This window comes from Perkinsus marinus, assembly GCF_000006405.1.
Source record: "Perkinsus marinus ATCC 50983 genomic scaffold scf_1104296964066, whole genome shotgun sequence".
In the NCBI taxonomy this organism is placed as follows: Eukaryota; Perkinsozoa; order Perkinsida; family Perkinsidae; genus Perkinsus; species Perkinsus marinus.
The window spans coordinates 126,432-134,993 of NW_003204833.1; the positions used below are offsets into that span (position 1 = coordinate 126,432).

The following is an 8,562-nucleotide window of genomic DNA, read 5'->3' on the forward strand; positions in this document are numbered from 1 at the left end:
CCGTATGCGGATCCTGATTCATGAATCTGAGTCCATGATTCAACTCACGCTCTGATCCTGATTCATGATTCAAGTCACACCTTGATTCGAGAGAACTGATTCAGATTCTTAGCTCAGGAGAAAGAGTCGAGATTTCTGAGTATGAGTACTTGAGACAGAGTCAGATTACGTAATCATGAGCAAGATCCTTGATCCTTGATTTTAATCAGCCGCTGAATCCGATTCCTGATCCTCAATCACGATTCAAGATTCAAATCTATACTCAATGGCTGATTCAGAGTTTTTGGTACTGAGTCAGAGTATTTCATCAACTCGAGATTAAATACTCAGAGTTGGGATTTTCACTCGTGATTCGAGATTAATTCTCAGGAGTCGAGATTCTTTTACTCAACCTCAAAGCTGCTCAGATTCAAGATCGCAATCTCACCTTGAGCATGATCCGGGATCATACTCATGATGCACAAGCTCACAGTTTAACACGGGGATTAATCTTGATTCTGTACCGGGGGTCCGGACCCCCGGTACCAAACCTTGATTCTGATTCTCGACCTTGATTCACGACGCCAGCGCGCGCCACGGTAGACCTTCTCAGTTCCTTGCGAGTACTACTCGCCGAGTAGGTTCTTAGAATGACCGTACCGGGGCTTCGACCAATTGAAAACATATCCTTAACCAGTTGAGCTGTGAAATTATATGATACAAGACGCTGCAAGGAGGTATAGCGCACGTAGTACATACAGGATATTAGTATGACACTGCCCGGGATTAGAACCCCGGCTTCGAGCACATGAGATTATCACCTTAACCAGTTCAACTATGAGGTCATATGAAACAATTAATGTCATAGGATACGGTGTATGGAGGTATAGCACTAATGAACTACGCATTCCTTAATTCAATTAATTGTTTATAAAAACAATAAATGCCCTTCGTCGATCTTCTTGAGGGATTGTTCGATAACGACACCCGATCACGCTACCGGTTATCAAAGGAAGCTCTAGAAGGAAGCTCTAGCGCTGAGCTTCCTCTTAGCACTTCTGAGTTAGAAACCCAGAGTTAGTTGATTCCGAGTGAACATATTGAAAAGCTTGAAGTACGGATGTGTACAAGTGCGACGAAAGATCTTCTTCCGAAATTTTATCATTGCTGTAACGTAACGGGAAATGTCTGATTCAAGCTCTGATTCCCTGATTCTCGAAAATACTCAGATTCAATGGAATCACCCGAAAAATCAGCCTCATGAGCAAGGCATGACCATCAACCCGTGGTCGTCGTCGGCCTGTACCGTGCAACGGACCTCCCTTCCGGGAGCCTTGGTTCAACTGGAATCAATCAACGATTAAAAAACATTCAAGACTCGATCGGCCGAGCTCCCCGTTGAGACTTTACCTCTGAGCCCCGTTGTCTCCCCCCTCTCTACCGCTGCCCCGTTGAGTTTTCCGTTGACGGGGACACGGGGGGACAAATCCTGGGCAAGAATGACCACACACAGAATCATGGAGTTAACTTAGTTATGATGGAGCCTGGCATGAGCACATCTTCGCAAGACGAGGGGAACCGACTCGAACATGTGAGACCAGTTTTCGGCGAGATCGTGCAGAAGACAATTGAAACTGTCGATTATTTGCCCAGTGCTCCGAGTGGAGACCCACAGTCCGTTCGGGCGGAAGCAGACAGCTCTCTGGCTGTGAGTGAGGAATCTCAGTCAGGGTCGACGTATGGGAGCAGCAGAAACTCAGACGGCGTAGTGGTCACCGCAGACGATGAAGTTCGAAATTATTCATACAGTGTAACGGAGTGTGAACAAACCAGAGACCAGCGAATGACCTGTGCCAATACGAAGGAGTTGGTGACAGACGCAGAGGCAGAAGCACTTGAGGTTGGCTCTAGCTTCATCACACGGATGAGTTCACTTATCAATGCTGAAATACAGCTGGCTTTGGAGAAGTTCGATCGTCGTGAATCAACAGATATGATTAAGGAAGACCCCCCAACCGTTTCCCCCCAACCTGCAGAGTGATGTGGAAGATTCGGGACGGACGGTTGTGACGGAAAGTGGTAACCGTAGCCTCAGTCCACCCGGAAGTGCTCTTTGGTCGCCACTAAGGGAATGATCAGCAAGGACAAGAAATCTGAAGTCTCCTCGACTGACCCCTGGATGAGAGACGGCTGTCTCTTGTTCATGAAGGAAGGTCTGGTTCTGAAATACTAATAGTTATTCACTAGTGACAGGGAGGATTCCGGAATCGCTAAGGCCCCGATGCTGATACGACAAACGTCCGATGTGCGGAATGACAGAGCCCATGCAGGGCAGCACCAGCAGCTGCCCTTCCTTGCTGTTGTAGACAAGACGTGTGTACTGTTGGGTTGAGTATACCTCTAGTGGCCGAGCGAACCTCAGATGTTTGCAAAACTCGACAAGTCACCAAGGATGAAGACGGCTATGAACTATGGTCATTCAGGAGCGGCTTCTCTAACTTTCCTGAATTCATCTCTTGGATCACCACGCGAGCATCAGGCATTTCTGAAGAAATGAGAAACCATTGTGTGTCAACCTATCATGAGAAGATCAGCTGATACCCACGCGGAACTAGAGTGCAGCGAACGTAACGTCCTCGGCTCAGCCACGGGTCTGTTGTAATCTGAGCAATAGCCAGATCTTGATCTAGGAAATATCAAAACGGAAGCGGCATGAGGCAGGACATGACATCGAGATTCGAAAAATATAAAGCCTACATCATCCATCGAGCATCTCTTTCTAACCTTAGGCGTGAGCATCCTCCTGATGAGGCTTCGCAGTGGTGGACTTGCATCGGCCTTGAAATCAGGGCCCACCTCGAGAAGAAAGAGAAAGATACGTCTAGAACTCCTGTAGCAAACAGCTGCAGCAGAGCCAGATGAGTCCATACAGGGAGAGAGCGTGGCCGATCGATACCCAAACGAGACGGAGGTGGACTCAACGCGAAAGAAAATGCCAGCAGCCGGGACCTCTCTCTGGTCGACTTACTCGCTCGAGTCTCTCGCAGACCTCCTTCGCAGGGCGTTCGAATGGTAGCTTGCCGTGAGTCAGGGCATAAAGGATGACGCCAAGGGACCACACGTCGATCTTGAAGGGGTCGTTTCCCACACTCTCCCCTAGGAAGAACGAGACCAGGAGCTCGGTCATAGCATATGCTCACCCCAATAGACCTCAGGCGCCAAATACGCCTCAGTGGCACTGAGTCAGTGCCAGCATCTGTGACCATTATCTCGGGGATCACACTGTGATCATCACAGCGAAGTTCTAGAGCTACTGTTGCATCAGCGTGGCTCGGGCTGAAAGCTTACGGCTAGGCTGAAGTCGACTATCTTGCAGCAGCTGTGCTCATCCATGAGGATGTTCTCAAGCTTGAGGTCTCTATGGACGACCCGCTTCGAATGACAATAATGAACTGCTTTTGCTATTTGATTGAATATGTGCCGGGAGACTGAGTGAGATGCCAATAACCTTCGGAAGTGTAACGTTTGTTGTCTACTGTTCTCATCATTGATGAGTCATCAAGAAGGCCGTGCCTTTCAACGAACCGTCGCAACTCTCCTCCGCTTGCCAGCTTCATCACGAAGCAGATATACTCTGGATGATCCACAACGTCGACCTTGCGGATGACGTTAGGATGACGAAGAGCTCGCAACGTGTCGATCTCACTGAGATCATCTCAGTACGAAAGAGCGCTTTTCTTGTTTTCTTCGATTCTTTGTGCCACAAAGTTTGTGGTACTCGTTCCCCAAGGGTGATCACCCGGAACTTACGCCCTCCCTCAGAGACAACGCAAAACACCACACGGCATGATGAAACTCGATTGTAGTACAATCATTGTATAGTTTTAAGACTTGAGAACATGCGGGTGATTGTGACTTCACCCTGAGGGAAGATATCGTCGCCTCTTAGAGTGTGCGCAGAGGATAAATCGGATGCTGATTCTGCCACTGACCAGCAAACCGATGACGAAACCGACGAAGGGGATAACGTTATGTTCGACATCCCTCCCGATCTATTCTGATTCATGCTACCGCTCTCCATGCTCGGGGACTTCGAGGTCGGGATGCGCGCAATTGAAATTTTGTCAGTGACCGATTCAGCATGAACTGTGGCAGAACTTCCCGAAGTATGGGATTCTGAGTTCACGGACTCGGTGTCCGGGACCCCAGATTCTGCAATCGACCACTTCTCTATCGGGCTAGTGCAGACCCTGTTCTCGCAGATAGCTGATCCTAGTCGAATCATCCTACACCACTGGCTTCACTCCATGCGCTCCCATGGTTCAGAGTTCAGAACATAATACAATTTTCATCATAATTCGTCTTCATCCGCTAGCAGTCTGATGCAATAGACTGTTGGGGGCAGCAGCATTAAAGATGTCTCGTGGAGTAGGTAGTGCTGGTTGACGTACGATCTGCTGACGGGCCGAAAGTGCACGTTGCACGGCATCTTGCTCTGAAGATGATTTAGGTGTAGCGATCGTCAAGATTTGCGAGTATAGTAGCCTGCCGAATAGGCATCAGGTTGTAACCAGACTCCGTAGACGATCTTCCATCGGCACCATCATCTCTCGATCCCAACCAATAAACTAGATAGGTGTCAACAGGACATACACTATAACACGGGCCGGACCCATGATGGGTCACCCATCCAATTAGTGGCAGTCTTAAAGTGGGCTGGCCGCCAAACTTAGACCCAGGAACCGAGCTCAATAGGGCCGACACGCCGACCAACCGAAGAGAGAACCCATGACCTGCGCGATGCTACTCGCCTAAGTTCCCAATTGGCTTGATACAGTTTTAAGCTTATTCCAAGAGACTCTCGTACAGTTGCAGGAACTTGAGCTACGTTGTTGTTTACCTTAGAGCCTCTTAGTTAGAGGCCAGCTCGGAGGGGGGAATAGCTTCAAATGCCTCAATAAAGTGCTCGGCAGCGGGCGATAAAGGGAGATCAGCAGCTCCACCGGGTAGCAACGTTGTAGATCCCTTGGCAAGATACAAGTCATTAGGGGTGACAGCAGCAGCAGCTAAAGAGGAGCCAGGTAATGGGGAGTTGTTGTAAGCGTGGGTGACCAGGCTGTAAAACTTCCACCAGTAGAAAGCCGGTGAGTTGGTCTCCAGCAGCATGGCTCTCAAGTTGAGAGTCTCAACCCATTCTGATACTCCTTGTGGCAGCGTTCGTAGAAGGCCAAATTGGGCGAGAATGGAGGCAACATCAGCAGCTGAATGCCTCTGGCCACGCTGCTGGTGGGGACTTGCCACAAACATCCCACGTACAAGCAAATTGGCAAACATCCCACCGTCAACCAGGCAGACTGGGCGAAATCCGAGAGCTCACCGAGGACCGTCGCAACTTCGGCCGAAGACTGGTTACAGAGAGTACGAGTCCATATCCTATAGCCTTTAGGCTATAGGTTGCCGCACATATAATCATCAGGATGTACTTAGGTGTCGGTAAGGAATCAGCAAGGACATCACTGCGAGGGTTACCGACGCTCTGCAAGGCAGTGTCAACTTCGGCACTCCATGGGCTCAGCTTGAGAGATTCAGTGGAGGCCGAAGTGTAGACCAGGCTGGCCAGCAAATCAATCCCAAGCAGCTCACCTAGAAGTGAGGATCGGATACGAGCCCGTCCAAGGCCATGCCGGTGCAGCCTAGCGCTCTTCGTACGCCTACAGCCTGTAGGCGTACAAAGAGCGGCTTCCCCAGCGCTGCGATCAGTTGGTCATTCCAGCTTACGCAGAACCCAATGGCTATCCTGAATAACCACGGTGATATAGGGTCGAGTTTCACGGTTTTCCAAGACCTACCGACGAAGTCAATGCCAGCGAGCGTAGGATATGAGTCTATCTTGAACTTATCCCGATCGACAAACCAGATATGTTCAGCGGCTGAACTTCAGTCCTCTGATCCCCAGAATCAACAATTGCATCATCCAACTTTCCCAGCTCAGCTGATTGCAATAATAACTTCGTCACGGAGATGATGCACCGATGTGAGCACCTGCCAGGGCCGACGGTTGACAGCTTGAGAGTCTCAAGTTGAGACGTGCAAGATGCTGAGGCTGTTTTGTTGAGAGCGTCATGGTTGACGGCGAACTTGTCAAGTTCAACTTGAGCACCCAGTCTATTTTCTTGACCTGAGGGAATGTACCTGACAACTGAGCGTAACTCATGCGTGCGACAAACGTGTAATCGAAACTCACTGTGAGTTGCGATTACGCGTTTGTCACACATGACAACCGCTGTCAGACAGCTCCCATGCAGTTTCCACAGAAGTTACAGGACTCGCTCACCTAGCTCACATATGGTACGATAGTTGATGATGAAGCTGCGATAGACGTGGCACTCGCTTGACGCCCATCTGGTCGATGAAAAGGATAAGGGCACTACAAACGGAAGTTCTAGCTCTTCAGCTTGTGCCTCGAGGTTCTTATAGGCATTGCCGTGCCTCGAAGGCATCGCTGGATGTAGGATGCTGCGCATATCAGTGACGCCCTCATGCGAATCGTCGACGGCAAGCTCAATTCGATGTGCTATGCACCATGAATGGAAAATCTGATCATCCTCGCAGCCAAGGGTCGCTGCTGATCTTGCGCCAACTTTCACCGCATGCTAATCTCTATCCGTGGCCAAAGTCACGAGGTTGTCCCGGAGAGATTCTCCCGTGAACCCGAAGGATATAAGAGACTCCAGAAGCGTAGCTGTGAGACCGGATTCGGTCTCACAGCAAGGCCAGCAATCTCTCAGACTCTCTGTGGCTGTGACCTCCGACAACATTGAAATAAGCAGGGCGAGCCACCGCCAGAGCCTCGCTCCGTCGCGTACGCGTTTTGCCCGTCTCGCCAATACTGATGCATCTATTGTGAGTCGGTACTTTGAGATGGTCCTTGAGGGAAGCGATCAGATCACGTTGCCTTTCTGCAGAGGGTATCGGATCTCCGACACTGAATACGCCTAATCTATCGAAGAAGCCAGGACGCTCATTCCTCGGAATAGACCATTTGTGGGTATCGCATACCGTGCATCGGACCGTCCGCAAGTCATCGTCCAATTTATAGGGGCCGATGTTAGCGATTCTGAGGCGGAAGTCGAGTTCACGTTGGTAGCGGGCGTCGTTAGCCAGGTGTTGGTTAAGTAGAGCTTTGATCTCATCCAGCTTTTCGCTTTGATCCCTTACAATTGTAGCCAATCCACCTCTCGTAACATCGACAACAGGAGCGACGGGCTGCGGAGATGCTGTCTGATTCGGCTGTGGTGCTGCTGGGCACTCGATGGATGCAGCGGATGGTTCGGGACTTCCCAAATGGCCTGAAATGTAGTTGACGCGCTATACATCGTGCATGATAATCATACTATGATAAGTCTTAAAACATATAAGCCGTTGACCTACCCTCAGCATCCATGGCACAGCGATCCTGAGGAGTACCATTTGGGTACGGAGGGTGAAATAGCCACGCACAGGAGATGATATTTGCGTTTCTGGCGAGCGCAACTTGGTTTTGTGTTATGGGTTCATGGAACCGCGTGATTCATCAGGATAGGAACTAAGATGAGTTATGAACGCAGAACTCATGTTCTTTGGTAGTTGAGAGTAACGTTCTCTCAATTTTTACTTCCCATCCCAACCCGCCCGTACAGGAGAGGCCCAGCATCCGGTTATGTCGCGTTGGAAACCATCGCACCATTTCTCGGTTATGCGGGCCTGGGCAATTGGGTTATTCATCATTCGTAGCTCGATCTGGTGTGCTGATAGAGCACTGTGCTTCTACTCTGAACACCCAAGTTCGATTCAGGCTTTTGTCTTGACAATTAAACTCGAATGATGCTGTATCCAATTGCCCCTCTCTCCCAATCTCCTGTGTACAGGCGGCTTCAATTTACTCCCCATGGTTTTGATCGGAATACCACTGTTATTTCCGGATGACTCTGAGCTAGCATGTCCGCTGGGAGCGCTTGGAACCCCGGCTGACCGAGCGCCCCTATCACCGCTCCCTGTCGGGGCAAAGAAGTCTAATAGAGAGCTTTGACCTTTCTTGGGCTTGTATGCTTCCGGTTGCTCCGGGTGGTGGCGACCGAAGTGATCGTAGAGACGGAAATCGTCCTTCCGCGCTTTATGTGGGCAGTACATGCACTCTGCGGTGCTTCGCGTAAGCTTCGTTTCAAATCTCCTGAGTCTGTTAGCCTACGAACGCTACCGATTGTTGAGATCTACAACTTGACAGTACTTATGGAGACAATTGCAGCTTCAGAGCAGGCAATGTGTTTCCGAAAACTGCAGTAGCACTGCTTCGCAGATATTGTATGTAGACATCAAGACCAAATTTATGTAGTAGAGGTAGGAGCTACTCAATTAGACATTAACAATGTTAATGTCTAATTTACATAACTAACTGTTAATTTAACATAATGAAAGGAATTTGAAAATAAGTGAAATAAATATAAGGGGATCATAGATAAGAGATATCAAAATATAAAATACATTGTAATCATTGTAACGCCTAGATCTGTAGTAGCTAATTTGGAGTCATTAACATCAGAAATA

General features: G+C 49.3%; 6 protein-coding genes across 6 annotated transcripts in view; 1 reads left to right on the forward strand and 5 right to left on the reverse strand.

The window, feature by feature from the left end:
• The window catches only part of Pmar_PMAR026034 (SNARE protein, putative), a gene marked incomplete at both ends in the record, with an annotated part of 802 nt that extends 780 nt beyond the window's left edge, over window positions 1-22 (reverse strand). Inside the window, one exon of the mRNA XM_002771013.1 lies at window positions 1-22. Within this exon, the coding sequence (XP_002771059.1) occupies window positions 1-22 (22 nt within the window).
• A 1,954-nt stretch (window positions 23-1,976) lies between these two features.
• Pmar_PMAR026035 (hypothetical protein) lies at window positions 1,977-3,166 on the reverse strand (the record flags this gene model as incomplete). Its single annotated transcript, XM_002771014.1, has 4 exons — window positions 1,977-2,102; window positions 2,153-2,200; window positions 2,737-2,835; window positions 3,008-3,166. The coding sequence occupies 4 exons, from the start codon at window positions 3,164-3,166 to the stop codon at window positions 1,977-1,979; spliced, it is 432 nt and encodes a 143-aa protein (XP_002771060.1).
• A 451-nt stretch (window positions 3,167-3,617) lies between these two features.
• On the forward strand, window positions 3,618-4,040 carry Pmar_PMAR026036 (hypothetical protein; the record flags this gene model as incomplete). The annotated part of the gene is made up of 2 exons (XM_002771015.1): window positions 3,618-3,841; window positions 3,929-4,040. 2 exons carry the CDS (start codon window positions 3,618-3,620, stop codon window positions 4,038-4,040), a joined length of 336 nt encoding a protein of 111 aa, XP_002771061.1.
• Window positions 4,041-4,890: 850 nt separating this feature from the next.
• On the reverse strand, window positions 4,891-5,286 carry Pmar_PMAR026037 (hypothetical protein; the record flags this gene model as incomplete). Its single annotated transcript, XM_002771016.1, has 1 exon — window positions 4,891-5,286. One exon carries the CDS (start codon window positions 5,284-5,286, stop codon window positions 4,891-4,893), a length of 396 nt encoding a protein of 131 aa, XP_002771062.1.
• Window positions 5,287-5,356: 70 nt separating this feature from the next.
• Pmar_PMAR026038 (hypothetical protein) lies at window positions 5,357-5,622 on the reverse strand (the record flags this gene model as incomplete). The annotated part of the gene is made up of 1 exon (XM_002771017.1): window positions 5,357-5,622. A coding segment is annotated over one exon (266 nt), but the record flags the coding sequence as incomplete, so codon positions are not given.
• Window positions 5,623-6,741: 1,119 nt separating this feature from the next.
• On the reverse strand, window positions 6,742-7,423 carry Pmar_PMAR026039 (hypothetical protein; the record flags this gene model as incomplete). The annotated part of the gene is made up of 2 exons (XM_002771018.1): window positions 6,742-7,328; window positions 7,411-7,423. The coding sequence occupies 2 exons, from the start codon at window positions 7,421-7,423 to the stop codon at window positions 6,742-6,744; spliced, it is 600 nt and encodes a 199-aa protein (XP_002771064.1).
• Between the last annotated feature and the right edge of the window lie 1,139 nt (window positions 7,424-8,562).